Here is a 20,779-nt window from a genome sequence, read left to right as displayed (position 1 = left end):
CTAGGGTTAGGGTTTAACCATGACGACTACGATTACCGCCCGTCTTGGAAACCCAAGATCCTATGAGAACGGACGGTCCAGATGAACTCCATCGCATTAGGCGGCTTCCCGGTAGTTTAACCGGGAGAAGATCTAAGGGTTCTATAAATATCAAGCTCAGTTCCTCCCTAACGAGGCTTTCGTGGTTTCCCTCTCTCTCGTTGGTGGCTAAAACCCTTAAAACGCCTCCGTTGCCCTCTGGTCTGATAGCCCAATTCTAGTGTTAGGGTTAGGGTTTAGGAGGCTCGGAGGAAGATGGTGGCGGACAAGGGGAAGAGGTCGAAGGTAGCAGAGAAAGGAGTGGAGGAAGAGAACGATCACATTGATGGGGATCTCGTGCTCTCCATCGAGAAGCTGCAGGAGATACAAGATGAGCTCGAGAAGGTGAGATTTTACCTACGTTTTCTCCTTTTCTTCTAATTATATCTAAATTTTATAGCAATGATTTGGTTGGATTAAGTTATTCAGTAATCTAGTATGGGATGCATCAGCAAGAAGGGATCTTTTGTGCAATTTGCTTCTTCTTAAGTTTTTTTCCATGTTCTTTTTCCTCGCTTCCCTATCACGTCATTAGAAAATAGATTTATGATTTTGCTTTATTTTTTCCTTTTCAAGGTTCACCTTCTACTTGATAATTTGAGTTACATCTTGAAGTCAAGTCAATTTATTTTTCGAAGCGGAGAAAATGTTAGGAAACAAAGGTTATGTGCGTCAGATTTTGTGGCTGTAATCTTAAATGCCCATCTTTTCAGTAACGAGAGAAGTTTCCAGAGAAGCTTTTCTTAAAGAGAAAGTTTCATTTTGTGGGCGGCGAGTAATATTTCTTCTGAATTCTACTGTACCGAACTGAGGAAAAAAGTAATACAGAAGCCATATAAACTTATAATGATATTTGTTGCACGCAAAGATGCTACATGGGTGTAAAAGATCAAAGATCTATATTAGAAATTTTCCTGAAGTTTGAGATTGCATTTGTTCCCTAGCTGGTATAGTTTGGCTATAAGCTTGTAGAGAAGCTTTTATAGAAGCTTTTGATGTTTCACAGAACAATTAGTGCTACTTTTTGTAGGCATTAGCCTTCAAATATGATCCTAAATTTTTTTAATAATTCCGTATTCCTAATATTAAGAAGGTTATAATTTCTGAAGGAAAAAAAGGGCTTGAAATAGTTTCAGCTTTGTATGAAAGCTTACCTGAAGTGAACTTGCAAGAGTCCTCAAAGACAGATTTTTTGTCTTTTGAAGATTCTGTCATGGTCCTGTTAGGCAGTGGTTCTGCTGACAACTAACCATTTCAACAAACTAATATTCATTTGGAATTTCTTGTTCCGGCCTGTAAGTAGACATTCTCTTTTGTATGAAGTGGTGTAGTACTTTGTTCACGTATCTTCTGCTATAAACTTCATTTTGTTGGATTGCTTTCAGAATCTATCATGTGTTGGTTGTTGAAGTTTAAGGCTTTTTTTCCATGCTTTACTGATCTTATTTATTATTACTAGGTTAATGAGGAAGCCAGTGATAAAGTTTTGGAGGTGGAACAGAAATATAATGAAGTTCGCAGACCTGTTTACCATAAACGCAATGAGATAATCAAATCCATTCCTGACTTTTGGTTAACTGCGGTTTGTAATCTAGTCGTACTTCCTTTATGTATTGTTCTATAAAGTGCACACTTATTTTTTTTATATATCTCTTTATTATTATTCTAATTATTTTTGCTACTCTTCAGTTTCTCAGTCATCCTGCTCTTGGTGATCTTCTAACTGAGGAGGACCAAAAGGTATATGTGCTTCCAGTGCTCAAAGATAGAACATTTGAAACCTAATCCATAGTAATGAGTCAAACAACATGATATATCTTTTTATGTTTTAATAATTCCTTAATTGGTTTAAGGACAAAAATCTTGTGGCTGTTCTGGATATAATTGTTAATCTGTATTAGGTATTACAGTGCTGACATTCCTTTAATTTTCTTTTATATAGATTCTCAAGTATTTGACTTCACTAGATGTTGAAGATTGTAAAGATGTGAAGTCAGGCTACACTATTACTTTTGTGAGTTGTTGTATACCTATTTTTCAACCTGTGCTTTCTTATGCTTTAGGTATTTTTTCTATGCTTTATGTTTTTGCATCATTAATGTGGTGTTTAATATTCTTAGAATTTCTCTCCAAATCCTTACTTTGAAGACATAAAGCTCACAAAGACATATTTATTCACCGAGGAAGGAACAACTAATATAAATGGTACAGCAATTAAGTGGAAGGAGGGTATGGTAAGGGTTGACATATGGAGTGCATTTCTTTGGAAGTTCATTTTCCAGTTTGTAGTCTAAGTCTGGCATTCTTTTTTCTCATAATATGAAGAATATTGCCAATGGTAATGCTCACGAGAAGAAAGGAAGCAAGCGACCTTTTTCTGAGGAGAGGTATTTTTTGCCTCTTATTCTGTCATATTTTTGGTAATATAGCTTCCAAGTTAGCTGATATTCAATCTGTATCAATCCTTTCAGTATTCTGTTAGAATCAATGTCGTGTATTTTGTTGTTAACCCTTCTGACAGTGCGTCAGTACATGATATCGGCTTGGTGCCATATATCCTGAACCGTGATATTTCTTAAAAACTTATCCTAATATATGGTGAGAGTTGCATTGTGGTGATGGTGCCCGACAACTTATTAAGTATTGCCATCTACATAATAATGTATTTCTAGCCCGTGAGCCACATGGCTATCAGGCTATGCACCAATTTGGCTAGGACATGTTGCCAGAGAACTAAGGCTTAAGCTTGCATTTATCTACTCAAACTCAGAATGGGCAGGCTAAGTCTGGACCTTGATCTGGCCCGTTTAATATCTCATGTCACTCCGCGCCAAATGATGTCTGACATCGTTTTGGCTCTACCTGAAGTTGAGGCAAGTCAACCTACATCAAGTTCATAGGCAGGGCTGAAGTAAGGCAGAAGTTGCAAGACTGGGCGACTGCATTTTCCTTTCCAAGCTACTCAAGCTGATTGAGCTGAATACACTGGCACCACTTATTAGCAGTAACAATGAGAGCATTTTGAGATGACTGAAATAGTTTTTTAGATTTGTAACTTCTCTTCACGGAAGATTTCTGGAGATCATACTGTTGAAACATAACTCTCATCAAACACTAGGCATGATTCTCATGGGATGTGTTATCTCCTTAATGTTTTAGGCAAATCCAATGTATTAGAGTTCAATTTGCATTATTGCTTGCATCTGTTTTTCTTACCTATTTGCATTTCTTTTGTGCAGTTTCTTCAGTTGGTTCAGTGAAACACAACAAAAGAATCTCTTAGATGGAGTAGCAGATGAGGTATATTCTTTAAAAATAATCCTGTCATCTTTGCTACAGAGTAGTAAAGTCATTTTACTGTTCATTTAAACAACATGCTATCAACTAGTCTCTGTATGTTATTTGATGTGATGCCATTTACCTTGTACTACTATATTGTCTCCTATTTTACTTATTCTGCTGGGTTTGTAATTTTGTATATCTGGGGTTCCTTGTCTTCACTATATCAAGTTCTGGCCTATTTAAACTACTTATATGTATTATCTATTGTTGTTATCTATGCTGCAACATGTGTATATGTAGGTGGCTGATATTATTAAGGAAGATTTGTGGCCCAATCCTTTGAAGTATTTCAACAATGTATGTTGTTCTTCTTTCTTGCTTTGTTTTGCCTTTTTCATTTCCCAAGAATTGTTTTTGTTTTGGAATAACATACAATTTCTCTGGTGGTGCAGGAAGCTGATGAGGATTTTGGTGGAGATGAGGATGATGAAGAGGTATTTTTTTTGTATACTGCATATAGCTAGTTAATTTTGGTATGCTATACATCTACTGAATAGCCTTTACAGAATCTTAGTGTCTTTTCCTTGGCCTTTGTTTTGCCTTTTCTGAGTGCTTGTATTTATCATCCAGTCATTCTTTTCTTGTGATTTCGTCCAGTCTGCTTTTAGTCCTCAATGGCCTATGCTGCAGTTCTTTGCTTTCAGTTGAGGGGTAAATGAGCCTTGTTCTTGTCTTAACTCCTACATATGCTTTTTGTGACACTTAAAATGCACTATAAGAAGTGGCATAACTCACATGCATATTGACATGGCTTAAGTCAACCGAATAATAATCAATTGATACATAGATTTATGTATCAAATATTGTGCTGGAATGGTGCTCGTTTTTGTCTTTATTGCAAGCATTTTTTTACTACAATAATTTTATTCTAACCTAGTCAGTTTACCTGTACTGGTCAAAGAGATTATTTGGTCCATTCTGCTCAGTCTTTGGATGCTAAGGATTGTGGTTTTGTTTGAATTGTTGAAACCTGCATTCTCTGTCTATTCTTGTGAAGCTTGCTCTTTATGGAAACAGATTTGGATGAATTTGAAAGTAAATGTTAACAATTGATTGCCATCATGTTTGGGTGTTATAATGTTTTTCTGTTCACAGCAGAAGTTCTATCCATTTAGAAGGCGGCCTTGATTGGCTTTTTGCAATAGATTTTGCTTCATTAGTAAACTTGTTATTATGTCTTATTGTTCTCATTTATTTAAGCAGGATTTATGTTCAGAATTATCAGGTGTTGCAATATATACCAGTCTCGACTAATATTCCTGTGAATTATTACCCTCTTTTTCTCTTACAGGGATCGGAAGATGAGGATGGAGAGCAAGACGATGATGAAGAGGACGATGATGACGATGAAGACAACTAATCTCAATTATTTTCAAGATAGTTATATTCCCAGTTGGCTTCCAGTTCACTTATGCGGAATGCAGCTTGCGGCACACACTGGTTACTGGTTACGACTGTGTAGGACCATAATCTTAGGTTTCCTCTTGATCTTATTCCAATCCTCTCATAGCTATCAGTCTAGGTGCTTCACTTACATGAGCCTCTTCCTCTAGAGCACTTTGCCCACCTTTGTAATAGCTAATTTAACATAAAGGAGCATGGCATGCTTCTCATTCTGGACTCCAATAGTAAATTTCTTAATAGTATTACTAACTAACTTGTATTTCAATGTGCTGGTCTTCACGTCACTTCATGTTATTTCTTTAGTTGGACCTATACACAAGTACCGAATCTTCCGGGTTGACAATTGTCTCTTCTGTCAGTATGATACTATATGGGACAATGTTTGACACCATGCAAGGATGAAATTTATGTCAGACGTTAAACTTTTTAGTTTCGTTTTGTTTTTATTACTTCCGCTAGCACTCTTGCGGTGCAATTTCTCTTTGTTTTTATCCCTTTCCACTGCTGATTGTAGAGTGATTGACCAAACTATTCCTCTTTTAAATTTTATATATCAAAAATTAATTTCTTAAATTTATTATACTGTAGTCCTAACTAAAATATTTAATTTATAATTATTTTGCTATTTTACACGACCGACGGTTAGTTCGATCTTTTTATCCTATACTCAAATGCTTTTTATTTATATAATTTTGTTTTAAGTTAGTATTTTTGCAGGTTAAGTTAAAATTTTATTTGTATATAAAAAATATTTATCTTAGTAGGGTAAAATGCTCATGGCTCTGTTTGTTTTGAGTTTAGAGATCTTCTGAATTAATTCAAAAACCCCTAATTTAATTTAGTAATTGAATATATATTATTATTATTATTATTATTTTTCTTATACCTAACTAAATTTACTCAATAAAAAATTAGGACTAAACAATAAAATTGAGTAATCGAGTTTGGTGCTAAGCTCAAATCAAATTTTAAAGGCAGTCTACGTTGATAAAAAAGAATTTCGAACGGAACTAGTTTAGTGGAAAACTCCTGATTGAGCCACTACAGGACGAAATGGTGGCTGTCGTTTTGTGCGTGCAACCACGAGAGAGCCGCGACTATGTGAGCATCTTCCGTTTCTACTGATGACGAATTGGTGCTTGTCGTTTTGTGCAACCACGAGAGAACCGCGACAGTGTGAGCATCTTCCGATTCTACCGATGACAAATTAAGGGAGATAGCTACTTCATCATCGGCGATGACAAGGTCTGAGCCCCAAATTGCATATGCTTTAAACCGAACGTCCGGGATAGACCGCTAAGCACCGAGCGATTTCTCTGAGAGAACCTTGCGCTGTGAGCATGGCGACTGAACCCAACGTCACCATCCCAGTTGTGGATTTATCTCCTTTCCTCCAAGGAGAAGGAGATGGAGATGGAGATGGAGATGTAGATAGAGATGGAATAAACTTGGCCAAAGAAACCATAGGCCAAGCATGCAAGACCCATGGCTTCTTCCGAATAGTGAACCATGGTGTGCCCACCGAGCTCATGGTTCGAGCTCTCAACCTCTCCAAGGCATTCTTCTCTCTCCCTGACGAAGAGAAACTTAAATCAAAACCCATCCCAGCATCAAAATCTCCTCTACCAGCAGGATACTGCAAACAACCGGAGAACTCCCCGGACAAGAACGAATACTTGATGGTCTTCTCTCCAGAGCTCGGATTCAACCTCTACCCGGACGACCCGGCCGAGTTCAGGTATGGCATGAGACACAAACCCATCTTATCTATAGATGGTTGCAAAACCATTTGACTCTATTAATTGCAGAGCAACGCTAGAGGAGTGCTACCATGCGCTCTCCAAAACGGCTATCCTGGTACAGGACATCCTCAATGAGTGCATGGCTCTTCCTCCCAACTTCTTCAGAGAGTACAACGCCAACCGCAGCTTCGACATGATGGTGGCTCTGCGGTACTACCCTGAGACCGAGGCAGAGAACAACGGACTGAGCGAGCACCAGGACGGGAACTGCCTCACTTTCGTCTTCCAGGACGAAGTAGGAGGACTAGAGGTCCTGAACGATGGGAAGTGGGTCTCAGCTGACCCTAGCGAGGGGAGCATCATTGTTAATCTTGGTGATATTATTCAGGTATGCATATATATATGCCTTCTTTCTTCAAAAACTATATAAAGAACTTGCTCATTAGTATGTGGAACTTAATTTGTCGAAGGTATTAAGCAACAATAAGTTCAAGAGCGCGATGCATAGGGTGACGAGGAAGAAGGCATACAGGCACTCTTTTGCTTTCTTCTTTAACATTGATGGGGAGAAGTGGATCGAGCCATTGCCACAGTTCACGAGTGAGATCGGCGAGGCTCCTTGTTATAGGGGATTTATGTACAACGAGTACATGCAGCTGCGGATGAGGAACAAGACTCACCCACCTTCCAGGCCTGAGGATGTTGTTCACATCTCCTACTATGCCATCTGATACCAGCCTTTGTGATGTGTGATTGATCGAGCTGTGGGGATTAATTTGATATCTGTATGTTGGATTTCAAGAACATTGCACCAAGATTAGTACTTTGCGTGGTGTTACGATCATATTAATTTGTGAATGTGCAAATCCTCCTGGAATTAGTAATTAGAAATAATCCCACCAGACAAGAGTTCATTATTTATTTTAGTTGAAGTTTATAACACGTCTCCATTGTCGTCTAGTCCGGTTAGGATACCTGGCTTTCACCCAGGCGACCCGGGTTCAAATCCCGGCAATGGAATATTTTTGTTTACCACCTTTTTCCTTTTTCCATAATTCTATATTTCTCATGGTAATCTTTTCGTTTATGAAAAGAAAGTACTGTTATTTATTCTCGTAAATTTTAGAATGAGAATATAGTTTTGCTCAAATGTTATTTTCAATTATAATCATAAGATTTAGGAATCAGGAGTATGGATTGTATGGTGAAAATAGACCCTTAAGTACACATATTTATCCGGATTAATACGCCCTCCGTCTCCGTGGCCTTTTACATCTCATCCCATATCATTATCGTCCTTTCGCGGCTCGAAGCGAGAGCAGCGAAGGTGATACCAATGCCGTCTCCTCTCCAAAACCCTCGTCTTATCCTCTCCCATCGCTCGCTTCCGATCCCCTTCCCAGCTAAACCTCGCCTCCTCCACCGCACCTTCTCCTCCCTCCCTTCCCCTTTCCCTAAAACCCTAGAAACCTCTTCCTCCACCTCCTCTCCTCCCCCTTCCTCCTCCTCTTCCGATATCATCTCCATCCGTGAATCCCTCCTCTCTCGCCGCACCAAGGCTGTCGACCTCGCCGCCGAGTACCTCGACCGCCTCCGCCGCACGGAGCCACTGGTCCGGAGCTTCCTCCACGTATCCGATAATGTGATGAAGGAGGCGGAGGAGGTAGATAGGAAAGTGGATAGCGGCGAGGAGTTGGGACCACTGGCTGGAGTCTTTATTGGGGTGAAGGATAACTTGTGCACTGTAGACATGCCCTCGACAGGTGGGTCGAGGATTCTGGAGGGGTACCGGCCGGCGTTTGATGCGACGGCGGTTAGGAAGCTAAAGGAGGCTGGGGCGATTGTGGTGGGGAAGACTAATTTGGATGAGTTTGGAATGGGGAGCACCACGGAGGGCTCGGGGTTTCAGGTGTGATGCCAAGCTTGTTTCTTTCTTACCTTTTCTACGACTGGACTATGTGAAAGTTGCAGGTTTTGCTTGGAAATTTTCAAATCGTTCCTTTTACATGTTTTAACTTTTTCGTAGAAAATTGATTAGCACTGGACTTGATGCACTTGCTTCGTAACCGTTTAGGAGGATTTAAGTTATATGTATGCATATACTAAGCAGCAAATATATGTACACATGATCAATTTGGCAATTATTTTAATTAAATTCTAATATGGTGATCTCTTTATTGTTTATTCTGTTATTATATATGCAGGTGACAACAAACCCTTGGGATGCCTCACGGGTTCCTGGTGGATCTTCGGGGGGCTCAGCTGCTGCTGTTTCTGCTAGGCAATGTGCCGCATCCCTTGGAAGTGATACTGGTGGAAGTGTGAGGCAGCCGGCATCTTTCTGCGGGGTTGTAGGATTGAAACCGACCTATGGCCGTGTATCTCGTTTTGGGCTGATGGCTTATGCTTCATCACTGGATGTTGTTGGATGCTTTGGCTCATCAGTTGCGGATGCTGCTATTGTCCTATCTGCAATTGCTGGACATGACAGATTGGATGCTACAAGCAGCAAGCATGTAAGTATTTTTGGCTCTTAGAATCTTAATATACTTTTATAAGTTTTCTTGCTCTTCCATACATTTTCTACATAATTTTTCTTCCTAATGTTTTTAGACAGTGATGCTAGGAATGATAGAAACCAGGTAGTTTTTAATTAGCTGTACATACAGAAAGTAGTAAAATGTGTACCTCTTCAACAAACAATAGTATTTAATTGGCAATACATTAAAAGCTTCATGATTTTCAGAGAGTTTTGAGTACAAAGTTTTTCTTGTGCATTTTTTCCCCAAAGCACTGAACTAAAACACTTAGCTTTATAAGTGCTAAATGAAACAGTCATTACTATCATTTCTACTCTAGCTTTATATAAATAGGGTGGCAGTTAGGGAAGTGCACAGGAAGAGAATCAAGAGATCATCAAGGAAATAGTGAGACATGCATTTCCTACCATCTACAATTGAACTATGAGATGTGCCTAACACTTATGGAAGATGATATGAAAGTTACTCCTTTTCCTTTTTATGTTGCAGGAAGTCCCCGACTATGTATCCCAGTTGGTCCCTCTTGATTATCTGGAGTCTAAACCTTTGAAGGGCCTAAGAATTGGTGTGATTCAGGAAACTCTTGGTGATGGTGTGGACGCAGGAGTAATATCCTCGATTGAGGCTGCTGCTTCACATCTGGAACAACTAGGATCTGTGGTGACGCAGGTTGCTTAATTTCTTAATTTTCTTTATTAACAAGAAGAATCTATCTTTTTCTAAGTTTCTTACTGGAAGTAGTTCTTGTGAGATTGGCATATGGATCATCTATATTGATTGCATGGTAGAACAAGATTTTTTTTTTATATATTCTTTTTTGTGTATGTGTCTATGTGATCTTTAAATTATTCTTTTGGATTTCAGGTGTCACTGCCTTCTTTCTCTCTTGGCTTGCCAGCATATTATATCTTAGCCTCTTCTGAAGCCTCTTCTAATTTGTCACGCTATGATGGTGTAAGGTGACAACTCCCCAACAAGTCTTTAAAATTGTAATTGATATATTTATTTTGCACACTTCCTGTAGGAGTCATACTTTGCTTTTGTAGGTATGGAAAGCAGGCTACAGCTGAGGACTTGAGTTATCTTTATGGAGATTCCAGGGCTGATGGTTTTGGTCATGAGGTATTAAGGTTACTATTTATTCGCCGGTTTCATCTCTATCAGTAAAGAAAGCTGTTCAGTAATTCTCAGCTTGATAATTGGCTTAGACAACTTTGCTAAGTATGGAAAAGTTCAAACTCAAGTAACAATTTCAATTTTCAAGCCATGGTTAATATATGAGGTTGTTCAGAAAGTTGGTCTTGTATAAGGAACTACAAGTTCTACTTGTCTGAAACAACTCGATAGATGGTAAATCAATTATGACTAAGCATGCAGGTATACTGAGCTCAAGCAGACCCTGAGTCATGCTTGCATGCCTTGTGCGATAATGATCTAATTTGGGATAGTCAAGGTTGAGCACAACAGACTTCAGTTTGGATGATAATGGTTGTAAAACAATGGTTTTATCATACCTGCATCAATTGAAATGAAGTTTGTATCTCATTGATCTAAATTAGAAATTAAATATACTCGGAACTTGGAATTCTGTTTTACCAGCAAATGAGCTTATTTACTCAGTTATCCAGGTCAAAATGAGAATTTTAATGGGAACATATGCTTTATCTGCTGGCTACTATGATGCATACTACAAGCGCGCCCAACAGGTAGAATTTGTCGACCACCATACTTTTTGACTTATATTTGTTCTTTAGTTTATCACCCAAACAAGAAATCAACAAAATGGAGGATAAGAGTAAAGGTGATTTAATGATTTTTTATAGTCTTGTAGGTGAGAACATTGGTTCAGAAAAGCTTCAAGGAAGCTCTAACTAAGCATGATATTCTCATTTCACCTGCAGCACCATCAGCTGCTTATAAGATTGGTATGCTGTCTCGTGCTCATGTTAATTCGCAAATATCTCCTTTCTACTTGCTTGAAAGTTTCATGTTCTTTGCAGGTGAAAAAACCAATGATCCATTAGCTATGTATGCAGGGGACATCATGACTGTATGATTCCTTGTCACCCTTTGTTTTTTTGGTTTAACTACTTTCATTTCAATTTTTTGTATTCATGTTTGAATATGTCCTTTGGAAGATACTGATCATGTTGTCATACTTGTCCTTGTTATGATGGTGCTGTTTCAAGTCTCAACATTAAAATGGAAAAGAAACCTTCAAAACATACTTTATGCTGAATGTTAGTCATGTTGTTGTTTAATTTTATATGATGTTACCAGTACACACCGCCACTCATTTAATAATTATGCACGTGCACCCTTTTATCCTGTGGGAAGAGGCAAAGCTGAGATGTGACAGTTAATGCTCCTCTCAACTGCTTCTCTATGTGTGTCTCTGGCTCTCTACCTTGAACCCAACCACCAACGCTTCAATCGCGCCATTGCTTCTCCTCATGCTAACATCATAATAATTTGTGCCATGTTTTGGCACTGCAGGTGTTCTCACCTGATTGACAGTCCTTGCTTGGTAAGATTGTTTATAGGCCTTCTATTTGAAAGATTGTCAAGTTATCAGTTAGTTCAAAGCTTTGAGCTAGTTATGTCTGGAAAATTTAGAACACATTGCATGGTTACATGTGATCTTTCAATTAGTAATACAGGTTATGTCATGCAGGTGAATGTTAACTTGGCTGGCATCCCTGCATTGGTAGTGCCGTGTGGATTTGTTGAAGGTGGAGTTGCTGGGCTCCCAGTTGGCCTTCAGATGATTGGCTCCCATTTTGATGAGGTAACAAATGTTGCAATAGATCATTGCACTCTAAAGTTAGTTTGTCACTATAATGGAGTGGTAATCCTCCTTTTCCTTTTTGTTCCCTGCATTTTCCACCTCAATATGTAAATGGTATGTGTTTACAGTGAAATGCATAAACGCATAAAGATTACTCAAAATGTTTTATAGTTCTTTTCTCATACTGCTCAAAGATATGTAGCTTGCTGAATAATAGATCTAATGCATTTTCTGTGCTAATTGGTAATGCTGAATTAACCATAATTACGAGAACCTAAAGAGTTCCATGAGCAAGTTTTTGTACTTTGGAATGAATGCCCTTTTTGAAATTGGGTTTATTTTTTCAGACTATTAACCCACTTGGGCAGAATAATTCAGGCCCTTTTTTCTTGTGTAAAGCTTTTGATCATTTATTTCTGTATCAGTTTCTCTTGACATTTCTTTTGAATTTACGAATGCGGAATTTGTAGCCAACTGATTCTTCTGTTTTTATAGGCGACTTTGCTAAGAGTGGGTCATATCTTTGAGCAGTCACTTCAAAATTACAGATTTATTCCGCCATTGCTATCGGAGGGGTGACCTAATGTTTTACTGCCCCTCAGAAGAGAATCATTGTCTTGAAAATATCAGATAGGTCTGTCTCTGTTGCTACAAGAAATTCTGCTGGCCATTCCGAGAAAAATTAGAACTTATTGATCATATGTTAAGTTATTGTATTTTTTTCTTCTATGTATTGGATCAGCAACAATTCATTGGTTTCAACGGAGAGCGTGAATCCGCCGCCTTATAATTTGACCTCTAGGATCTGAATTTTGTCATTAATAATAATAGGAAATGAATGTTGTTGCAGGAAATTAGTTTGATCCAAGGGAAGAACAAGAGCAGAAATGTTGTCTAAGTTATTGTGTTATTGTACCCGTTTATTACGACAACTGTTTGAAGTATAAAATTGTTTGTGATTATTGATATTTGCTGCTGTTTTACTACATCAGCAATACACTTTGTAACTCGCAATATTGTTTTTATTTAATACCAACTAAGATACGAAATAATGCACTGACAAGTTATCACATTGTAGCGTATTGTAGCGAGCATTACTATGCTATGCTTATATAGTTTTATATATCTGTCTTTAATTCTTAATGCATCGGGTGGGTGGGTATTCAATCCGTCGCCTCGTGATTCGTGGATTCTCTTTATCAGTAGTACGGATCTAGGCAGTCCAAATTTCCTTTAAATGTCGTTGCGTCGAGTCTCGACCTCTAATCCGTCTTTAACTCTTATAGCAAACATCATGTAACGTCCGATAATTATACATACAGGTCTGGCGGTTCGGATCTTTGTTCTTGGGTTACACCTACCATTACCCGCTGTGATGGTTATCCTTGCAATAAAATCTCAAAAATCGAAACGGCGGTGATGGTGTACCTGTTACGCGCTAGGAAAAAAGAAGTTTGGGAAAGCTGCAATCTTTTTCCGTCAATGGGGATAGGAGAGGAGAGACGGTGATCATAAAAAGATTACGCGATTGTTCTTGCTTCCTTTTGATTTGCTTTCTGCGGATTAGCGGAAGGGGGTAAGGGTCCTTTCTTTGTTTATTTGGCTAGAAATCGAATAGGCGGATAAGGTACTCCAGTTTCTCCGATGCAATTTCGTTGTTAAATCTTGATCATAGCATAGGGGTTTCTTGATGCGATTGGTAGTTTAACACCAACTTTTCGATTATAACGAATGCGTGCTGTTTTCTTGCTTCCGGTCATGAGAAATCATCATCGATTTGATCTTCTTCGTGTAGGTTTCTTAACTGTTTGAAGGATTTAAATTCGCCGCTGCGCATTGGAGATTAGTTCCGGGAGGTTGTGGTATAAAAGTTCCTCCTTTGATAGCTAAGATGGATTTTAAGAGGAAAGTTCCAAGCTTGGTGGATCTCTGTATACGGATGGCAATAGATAATCTTAGGTACATGGGTGATGTTGGAGAACTGGATCTAGATCTGTTGAAAGAAATCTTGGCTCACTGCACACTCGATCAATTGGCCCACATCGAGAACTCCACCAAAGTAAGCTTGTTTGATGTTTGTTTTTTCAGTTTTCTTGTTTGATTGACTTTTGATTATTTGCTATTTAGGGAAGGGACCTTAGTCCAGTGACTGATAGCTTGTGGAAGAAGTTCTATGAGATGCAGTTTGGGGTGGAAAGTGCAAATATTGCCATGAAGAGAATGAACCAGAAGAAAGTATATTTCAAATGGAAACAGCTTTTTGAGGTATATAGGATTTTATTTGTGCTTCCAATGTGTTCAGGAGTTTATGCATAATGTATATAAGGAAGATTGTGATGAATTTGAGTCTGTACTTTTCCAGGCAAAGACTAAGGAGCGGGAAGAAGCTCAAAATAAGATAGGGGAGAAACTTAAACAGAGATATGCTGAAAACTTGGCTAGTAAGCTGATTTTTCAATTCCTCTTTCTTGGTGGTCTATGTTGTGGTGCTTATTTGTCTGTGATGATATATGGTACTGTTGATAACTTGATATTAGGTGGAACATAGTTCATAATCTTTTACCTCTCAAGTGGCACCTTAGATCATTACAGTTTTTCATGGTAGCATGCTGCTTAAATTATTCCCCCTTTCTGAATCAGTCAATTCAGACAACTTGCAGGATGTTGCAAATACTTGCACTTCCACATTCAAGGACAGGCTGAGATTTCTTGTTACCCTGGCTTTGTCCTCCTTGATGGCTCTTATGAGTTGCTTTAAGCTTGTCTCAAGCTAAAAGACTCCGGAGAATTACCGAAAAGCTGATACATTGTGACTCCCTATGATTTCTTGTTCAATAAAGTCTCAAACAGTTAAAGAATTCAGAACTTGTTCAACCATCAGGTAGATCAAGTCACCAATTTCTTTTCCTCACTGATTTTCGCAAGGCTGGGCTCTCAATTATCCAAACACTTTAGATAATTAAGTAGTACTCAGATCTTTTGTATATTTTATTTGATTATTCATTATGAATAAAGTTGCATTAGCTTTGCTGAAACCAAGAGATAATCTTTGCTAAATTCCATTATGAACTTTACTCTTAAATAGGTAGTCATAAGCTTTGGACTTGTACTTTTTCTTCTTGATTTTTTTATTCCTCTCCTTTTTAATTTGTTGCAAATTCTTATGCATATGATAACTATATTTCATTTAATATGCATAGCCTCTCAAGACACCCTTCTAGCATATACACGCTATTTGCAAGATTCCTTCTCTACAAAATGTTGCTATCTGCCTGAGATAGCCTGATAACTGTATTTCATTTAATATGCATAGCCTCAGATGCATATGTGCCTCTCAAGACACCCTTCTAGCATATACACGCTATTTGCAAGATTCCTTCTCTACAATAATGTTGCTATCTGCCTGTTTCTTCAGATCATTGATCTCGTCTTGGACAAGTCATTAAAAGAAGCCAACAGCTTTTGTATTTCTCTGATTAATAACTTAGTGAGCCTATGTAAATTTTCTGGTGAGGAAATCTTACAATGTTCAGTCATAAAAATGTCACCTCATATGTCATCACAGTTACACCGGCATGGGGATGGTTTTTGATTAAGTACAAGTAAAATTGATGAAAGGTTTATATTACATCTCGATCATATGATTGTGCTTGTTATATAACAAATCAACTCCCAAGTTTTCTATCAGTGAAGAATGTTATGTCAATAAGAAGAAAGCATGTCTGATTTATGAAAAGGAAAACATAAGCCGGCCGTTTATTTTCAACTTATATTGTTAGTATTGTGATACTTATTATTTGGCAAAGCTTTGTCAAGAATCTTAATATCACTTAACCTATAGTGTTACTTCAACACAAAGTGACATCCTTTTCTCTTATCCATGCAGAAAAGCAGAGTCGTCAAATTAGAATTTGTTCAAAAATACCACCCTCAAGCAATAAAAGAGGCTGGGGAGGTACTTCCTATTATCTTTCAGTTCACATGCTTTATCCCGAGTTTTGTAGAATTTGGCGGTCTGGAATACATGCTGCACTCAAACAGTACATTATTGCTCGTGTCTGCTCAAGGAAAGAAATGCTACACGTGTAGTTTCTGAATTTCTTCTGTTGATATCTGTAATGACTTAATAGGAATTGGATCTAGCAGCTACTCCAATTACAAGAGTCCTCTGATGAAAAAAGCAAGGATGGAGTTTCTTAATAGGTATACCTATTTTAGATATTTGAAACATTGATTGTCATCTTTCATTTCTTTTATCTTTTTTTCATGAAAGTCATAAATGCCTTCTAATAAACAGCCCTGAAGCAAAAGTGCATGCAATCTTGAAAAAGGGTGCTTTGCGGGAGAAGAGTTTACCGTCCAAAAGGTATACATCATATTTTTTCTTCTCTTTTCTCCTTCCTTCATTTCCTTCCACTCGTCATCTCTTTGGTCCTCTTGACACTCCGAGAAAGGAGAGAATTATATAAGTGCTCCGTATCAAGGAAGATGTGAATGTGCAGGTGTAGGAATTGATGTGTTTCATGCTCTCATCTACTTACGAGGATCATTGATGCTATTATTTTATCTGTTGGCTTGTTTCTTGTTTTTCAGTACTCCTTGTCCAACGAAACCAAACAGACGGTAGAAGATTATACCAGACGAGCCTTTCAGTTGGATTTCCCTTGCTGAGGAAGTGTATCTCAGTATTTGTGGGGCTTGCATCTCATAAAGATAGTTGCTCTCTTATGCTGTATAACTTGGTGAAACCAATAGTTTTCCTCTTGATTAGTTGCATATCTACTAGTGCTAAAGCCTGCTCATCCTGTCTCATGTCAAGCGAAGATGAATTGTACATTGTGCAAGCAAGTTCTTACACTTGTGTTACTGTCTTTGTAATTTAATACAAATTGCCCATGAGCACTCCATTAAAAAGGTTCAGAAAATAAATTTTTGCTGTGTTTCAGATTCCTCTTTTGTGAAGGATAAGGTATAAAACATCTGTCAATGTTCTTTCTTGCACCACATTATTCTGTTCAGGATTTTATAGTTGATTGTTTTTCTTCTACTTCATACAAGGCTCCAGCAACACTCTAGGTGTTTTGTGGAAGGTAAAGATTGAGACAGTTTCACTTCAAATAGAGACCGCACACATTTGTTTTATTCAAGGATAGATTGTTACTTAACTATAAATTTGTAATCCAATTAGAAGATATCCCAAGTCGAGAAGCATATAAAAGTTAATTATAACGTTTTTGCCATCACTCTTTCACCGTGTAGTCAGACGTGGATCATATCGGGTTCTATATAACCCGATCCGATTTTGAATCAATCAATAACCAACCCGACTCGACCACGCACTTTTCTATTTCCGACGCTCTTTGTCCAGACTCTCTCTCCTTTCCATGGAGGCTCGCATTGCCTTACAGCGTTGGTGTCCGGCGAGATCCCTCGCCCTCCTAAGGGGCGCCGCCGCCGCCGTAGGATCTACACATCCTCGGCGTCCTTTGACGGCGATCCGAATGACGACTGGTTCGATTCTCTCACCTACACGCCGGCTCCCGTTAGCCTTTCGGATACTCGGAAATTAAAGTGCGCCTTCTTCCCTCCTTTCTTCTCCATCCCCCCTCTCGCTAGGTCGAGGCGAAGGGATACGTAGGGCGTATGACGGGCTGCTATTGGATGCCGGGGGCACACTTCTGCAGCTCGCGAGGCCGGTCGAGGAGACGTATGCCTTAATTGGGAGGAGATATGGTTTTAATACGACACTACTCCATCTCTTTCACTTCTCTTCGGCATTCTAACAACGTAAGGTATGCGATTGTATATGTCTTGGGGGTATAATTATCTACGCTTTGTAGGAGTGGATGCAAATGAGAGCCAGATAAAGCAGGGATTTAGAAGGGCTTTCGCGGCGCCGTGGCCAGAGAAGCTTCGGTACAAGGTAGAATTTTGACATGCTTTGCTGGGGAATTAAACTTAAGCGGCAAGTGTGGAGCTTTTTTTAGGAAAAAAATCGTTTTGTTAATTAACAGAAGGGTTCGTTGATTTGGATGCAGGGCGACGGGAGAGAATTTTGGCGGCTTGTTGTTTCCGAGGCGACGGGTTGTGCTGATGATGGCTATTTCGAAGAAGTATATGAGGTGTGGTTCTTCATCACCTAGTGCTGTTATTCTGGTAATTGATCTATTCGTAAAAAAGAAATAACTCTATTTGTTGTTTGCATTTTATTTAGTTACATAGGAATAGAGGACAATGGTTGTATTGACAATGAAGCATGAAATGTCTGATTCATGTGAGAAAATAAGTATCTTTTCTTGCCATATGATAGCATAACACAGCCTTAGTTTTTTGAAATATTTGGTCGTCAAAAGTATGTGGTTTGAAAAGTGAAGTGTAAGCATTCATCAGGAATCAAAATCGTAGTTATTGGTACACTGATTGATCTATTGTTAGTAAATATCATCTCACTTTGTCATCGTTTGCTAGCACTTTGCAAGTGGTAATGCATGGCACCTACCAGCTAGAGCTTATGAAGCAATGCGCATTATGAAAGATGCAGGAGGTTATATCATCCTTGTATCTTTTGCAATTTTTCATTCTCTGATTTCTATTGGATTTTGCTTGTTTACTGTGTAAATTTCTGATATTGCAAAGGCAGTGAAGCTAGCAGTTGTATCTAATTTTGATACACGTCTGCGCAAGCTGTTGAAGGATCTCAAGGTTTCAGATCTGTAAGTATCAATGCCTTTTCTCTTTACTTTTTATTCCCTTCTTTCAGTTTATTTATCTAATTCTATAATGGATATCGATTTTACTTTTCAACAACAAGGCTTGGATGCAATCATCTCGTCTTCTGCGATTACGAAGTATGATGCTTAAACCGTTTGACTTACATCAGGTGTAGATAATCTTATGATGCCTCATTGATCTTATAGTTTACAATTGGCATTCCACTTTTAATGTGTCAAAGTACTTTTTTGTTTGACTGAATATACCTATCCTTTCTGATCTTTCCAACTTGCTTCTCCAGCTCAACAAATATATCAGCTTTTCCATCATAACTGTTTTCATATCTCCTTTGCAACAACACGAGTTTCTTGCCTTTCTAGGCTGAGGAGGTTATTTCTCCTTGTTGTTTGTGCTCATGCAGTTTCATTTTACTTACCTTTTCGTGTTACTTTTAATCATAGCATATGTAGTAAGATACTTTGGACATATTGTATACTTAAATATAGCGTCATATTATTTGCTTGTCTAGGTTACTCAATCATAAAGGTATTGTGGGGTGATCCCTGCAGGCAAGTGTGCCTAAATACTTTTCCATACTAAATTGTGCCAGAAAAATAATAATGGTGGTCAAATCTACCTAATGCTAACTACTGCTTTTCACCCATAGATGTACTTATCCTGCATTTTACTAACGTCATTATTGATTATTCAAAAAAGAGAGTCAATATCCTCAGCTTGATTCTTATTTTTGTGCTATTTATTTACTAGGTTTGATGCCATTGTCATATCTTCAGAGGTTGGATATGAAAAGCCAGCTGCAGAGATCTTCAAAATTGCATTAGGTACAAAATGGTATTAAAATCTTTAAACGTTCACTTGTGGTCCTCTATTTCATATTCTATTTCTTTCTGTGAAGGACAATGTGACAAATTATATCTGATCTCTTTTTCTTCCTGTTCCTTTAAATACTACAATATAGTTATCAACCTATGGAAGATGGTACATCTAATTTGATGACCAATTTGTAATGCTATTAAGTTATTTTCAGTGGTATGTTGCTCATTATGTTAGGTCAGACTAATAGCACAAACACTGCAAGAATGTAGGTGTAGATAGAGGTAGCTATATCTCCTGCCAGACCATTATCATGAGACAAAGTAAGCATAAAATGTTCCTGTTATACTCTTGGTGAAATTCATATGCTTGCTAGGCTAAATTTTAGATAAGCATTCTAAATGTTCAAGAATGTAAATCCTTTATAATTTCTCCTTGATCTGGACCGTATGGAAATTTCCTCAGATCAAATTGGTGTGGGAGCTGGGAAGGCAGTACATGTAGGAGATGATGAAAAGGCAGACAAGACTGGTGCTAACACAATTGGACTCGATTGCTGGTTTGTTGGTGACATCATTCTGTATTTTTCTCACGTTTGGGATGCCACATTCCTGTGTATATTCTCTGCCATAAGCAAGTGATAAAAAATTCGAAATAGTTGAGAGGATTGGTAACCTAATACAATGTGCTCTTCCACTGGTTTTGCATTGTCAAGTAGCAATGCCTCTAAAGCCTCTCATCTAGATGTTCTTCCTAGTTTTGTATGTTACCGGATTATTAGTGATGGCTATTTTAAGGATGGGCATGGACTTGTATTACTAGGTCAAAGTATTTGCCGATTTGCTAATATTGATATAATCACATTTTGCAGGTTGTGGGGTTCTGATGTCAAAACTTTTGATGAGATACTTGATCGGATGCTCATACAAGATTCACATTGAATTGCATATCTACTAGTGCTAAAGCCTGCTCATCCTGTCTCATGTCAAGCGAAGATGAATTGTACATTGTGCAAGCAAGTTCTTACACTTGTGTTACTGTCTTTGTAATGTTATACAAATTACCCATCAGCACTCGATTAAAAAGGTTCAGAAAATAAATTTTTGCTGTGTTTCAGATTCCTCTTTTGTGAAGGATAAGGTATAAAACATCTGTCAATGTTCTTTCTTGCACCACATCATTCTGTTCAGGATTTTATAATTGATTGTTTTTCTTCTACTTCATACAAGGCTCCAGCAACACTCTAGGTGGTTTGTGGAAGGTAAAGATTAGAGAGAGTCTCACTTCAAATAGAGACCACAAAAATTTGTTTTCTTCAAGGATAGATTGTTACTTAATTA

The 20,779-nt window shown here is 38.1% G+C and overlaps 5 protein-coding genes and 1 non-coding gene across 11 annotated transcripts; all 6 read left to right on the top strand.

Moving 5' to 3' along the window:
- Positions 1-164: 164 nt before the first annotated feature.
- Positions 165-5,089, top strand: LOC140779448 (NAP1-related protein 2-like). The gene is made up of 10 exons (XM_073124512.1): positions 165-423; positions 1,538-1,660; positions 1,768-1,818; positions 2,021-2,092; positions 2,199-2,312; positions 2,404-2,465; positions 3,318-3,378; positions 3,661-3,717; positions 3,813-3,854; positions 4,712-5,089. The coding sequence occupies exons 1-10, from the start codon at positions 295-297 to the stop codon at positions 4,778-4,780; spliced, it is 780 nt and encodes a 259-aa protein (XP_072980613.1). The 5' UTR covers positions 165-294; the 3' UTR covers positions 4,781-5,089.
- A 918-nt stretch (positions 5,090-6,007) lies between these two features.
- LOC140778802 (flavanone 3-dioxygenase 2-like) lies at positions 6,008-7,458 on the top strand. Its single transcript, XM_073123671.1, has 3 exons — positions 6,008-6,562; positions 6,633-6,954; positions 7,037-7,458. The coding sequence occupies exons 1-3, from the start codon at positions 6,165-6,167 to the stop codon at positions 7,295-7,297; spliced, it is 981 nt and encodes a 326-aa protein (XP_072979772.1). The 5' UTR covers positions 6,008-6,164; the 3' UTR covers positions 7,298-7,458.
- Positions 7,459-7,512: 54 nt separating this feature from the next.
- On the top strand, positions 7,513-7,586 carry TRNAE-UUC (transfer RNA glutamic acid (anticodon UUC)). The gene has a single exon. It is a non-coding gene; the product is annotated as a tRNA-Glu (tRNA).
- Positions 7,587-7,823: 237 nt separating this feature from the next.
- Positions 7,824-13,355, top strand: LOC140777495 (glutamyl-tRNA(Gln) amidotransferase subunit A, chloroplastic/mitochondrial). 3 transcript variants are annotated; one of them, XR_012107030.1, is made up of 11 exons: positions 7,824-8,475; positions 8,771-9,082; positions 9,596-9,775; positions 9,971-10,065; positions 10,153-10,228; positions 10,735-10,812; positions 10,938-11,031; positions 11,107-11,156; positions 11,781-11,894; positions 12,390-12,528; positions 13,217-13,353. XR_012107030.1 is itself a non-coding variant. In XM_073121646.1 (10 exons), exons 1-10 carry the CDS (start codon positions 7,903-7,905, stop codon positions 13,268-13,270), a joined length of 1,626 nt encoding a protein of 541 aa, XP_072977747.1. In that variant the 5' UTR covers positions 7,824-7,902; the 3' UTR covers positions 13,271-13,355. The 3 variants fall into 3 exon arrangements, 2 of the variants coding, with proteins under 2 accessions (XP_072977747.1, XP_072977746.1); XM_073121646.1 differs by lacking the exon at positions 12,390-12,528 and having other exon boundaries at positions 13,217-13,355; XM_073121645.1 differs by lacking the exon at positions 13,217-13,353 and having other exon boundaries at positions 12,390-12,695.
- On the top strand, positions 13,331-16,841 carry LOC140777499 (elongin-A). 2 transcript variants are annotated; one of them, XM_073121654.1, is made up of 8 exons: positions 13,331-13,470; positions 13,690-13,953; positions 14,022-14,159; positions 14,257-14,335; positions 15,781-15,849; positions 16,025-16,097; positions 16,192-16,260; positions 16,488-16,841. In XM_073121654.1, the coding sequence occupies exons 2-8, from the start codon at positions 13,786-13,788 to the stop codon at positions 16,519-16,521; spliced, it is 630 nt and encodes a 209-aa protein (XP_072977755.1). In that variant the 5' UTR covers positions 13,331-13,470; positions 13,690-13,785; the 3' UTR covers positions 16,522-16,841. The 2 variants fall into 2 exon arrangements, 1 of the variants encoding a protein (XP_072977755.1); XR_012107031.1 differs by lacking the exons at positions 16,192-16,260; positions 16,488-16,841 and adding an exon at positions 14,544-14,775 and having other exon boundaries at positions 16,025-16,093.
- Positions 16,842-17,199: 358 nt separating this feature from the next.
- LOC140777498 (uncharacterized) lies at positions 17,200-20,559 on the top strand. Of its 3 annotated transcripts, XM_073121652.1 has the most exons (9): positions 17,207-17,405; positions 17,511-17,627; positions 17,735-17,817; positions 17,933-18,016; positions 18,363-18,438; positions 18,535-18,607; positions 19,374-19,447; positions 19,905-19,998; positions 20,311-20,559. In XM_073121652.1, exons 1-9 carry the CDS (start codon positions 17,279-17,281, stop codon positions 20,378-20,380), a joined length of 798 nt encoding a protein of 265 aa, XP_072977753.1. In that variant the 5' UTR covers positions 17,207-17,278; the 3' UTR covers positions 20,381-20,559. The 3 variants fall into 3 exon arrangements, with proteins under 3 accessions (XP_072977754.1, XP_072977752.1, XP_072977753.1); XM_073121653.1 differs by lacking the exon at positions 19,905-19,998 and having other exon boundaries at positions 17,200-17,405; XM_073121651.1 differs by lacking the exon at positions 20,311-20,559 and having other exon boundaries at positions 17,202-17,405; positions 19,905-20,304.
- The last annotated feature ends 220 nt before the right edge of the window (positions 20,560-20,779 follow it).

Source organism: Typha angustifolia, chromosome 15, assembly GCF_048772165.1.
Source record: "Typha angustifolia cultivar Huaian chromosome 15, ASM4877216v1, whole genome shotgun sequence".
NCBI lineage: Eukaryota > Viridiplantae > Streptophyta > Magnoliopsida > Poales > Typhaceae > Typha > Typha angustifolia.
This window is presented reverse-complemented; position numbering and strand designations above follow the sequence as displayed.

Excerpts from the sequence above, each read along its gene's own strand:
- LOC140779448 (XM_073124512.1), top strand. The coding sequence starts at position 295 with ATGGTGGCGGACAAGGGGAAGAGGTCGAAGGTAGCAGAGAAAGGAGTG. Across the intron at positions 424-1,537 it reads TACAAGATGAGCTCGAGAAG|GTTAATGAGGAAGCCAGTGA; the intron begins GTGAGATTTTAC and ends TATTATTACTAG. Across the intron at positions 2,466-3,317 it reads CGACCTTTTTCTGAGGAGAG|TTTCTTCAGTTGGTTCAGTG; the intron begins GTATTTTTTGCC and ends TCTTTTGTGCAG.
- LOC140778802 (XM_073123671.1), top strand. The coding sequence starts at position 6,165 with ATGGCGACTGAACCCAACGTCACCATCCCAGTTGTGGATTTATCTCCT. Across the intron at positions 6,563-6,632 it reads GACGACCCGGCCGAGTTCAG|AGCAACGCTAGAGGAGTGCT; the intron begins GTATGGCATGAG and ends TATTAATTGCAG. Across the intron at positions 6,955-7,036 it reads ATCTTGGTGATATTATTCAG|GTATTAAGCAACAATAAGTT; the intron begins GTATGCATATAT and ends AATTTGTCGAAG.
- LOC140777495 (XM_073121645.1), top strand. The coding sequence starts at position 7,903 with ATGCCGTCTCCTCTCCAAAACCCTCGTCTTATCCTCTCCCATCGCTCG. Across the intron at positions 9,083-9,595 it reads ATGCTACAAGCAGCAAGCAT|GAAGTCCCCGACTATGTATC; the intron begins GTAAGTATTTTT and ends TTTATGTTGCAG. Across the intron at positions 11,032-11,106 it reads ATCAGCTGCTTATAAGATTG|GTGAAAAAACCAATGATCCA; the intron begins GTATGCTGTCTC and ends TGTTCTTTGCAG.
- LOC140777499 (XM_073121654.1), top strand. The coding sequence starts at position 13,786 with ATGGATTTTAAGAGGAAAGTTCCAAGCTTGGTGGATCTCTGTATACGG. Across the intron at positions 15,850-16,024 it reads CAATAAAAGAGGCTGGGGAG|GAATTGGATCTAGCAGCTAC; the intron begins GTACTTCCTATT and ends ATGACTTAATAG. Across the intron at positions 16,098-16,191 it reads AGGATGGAGTTTCTTAATAG|CCCTGAAGCAAAAGTGCATG; the intron begins GTATACCTATTT and ends TCTAATAAACAG.
- LOC140777498 (XM_073121651.1), top strand. The coding sequence starts at position 17,279 with ATGGAGGCTCGCATTGCCTTACAGCGTTGGTGTCCGGCGAGATCCCTC. Across the intron at positions 17,818-17,932 it reads CAGAGAAGCTTCGGTACAAG|GGCGACGGGAGAGAATTTTG; the intron begins GTAGAATTTTGA and ends ATTTGGATGCAG. Across the intron at positions 18,608-19,373 it reads GATCTCAAGGTTTCAGATCT|GTTTGATGCCATTGTCATAT; the intron begins GTAAGTATCAAT and ends TTTATTTACTAG.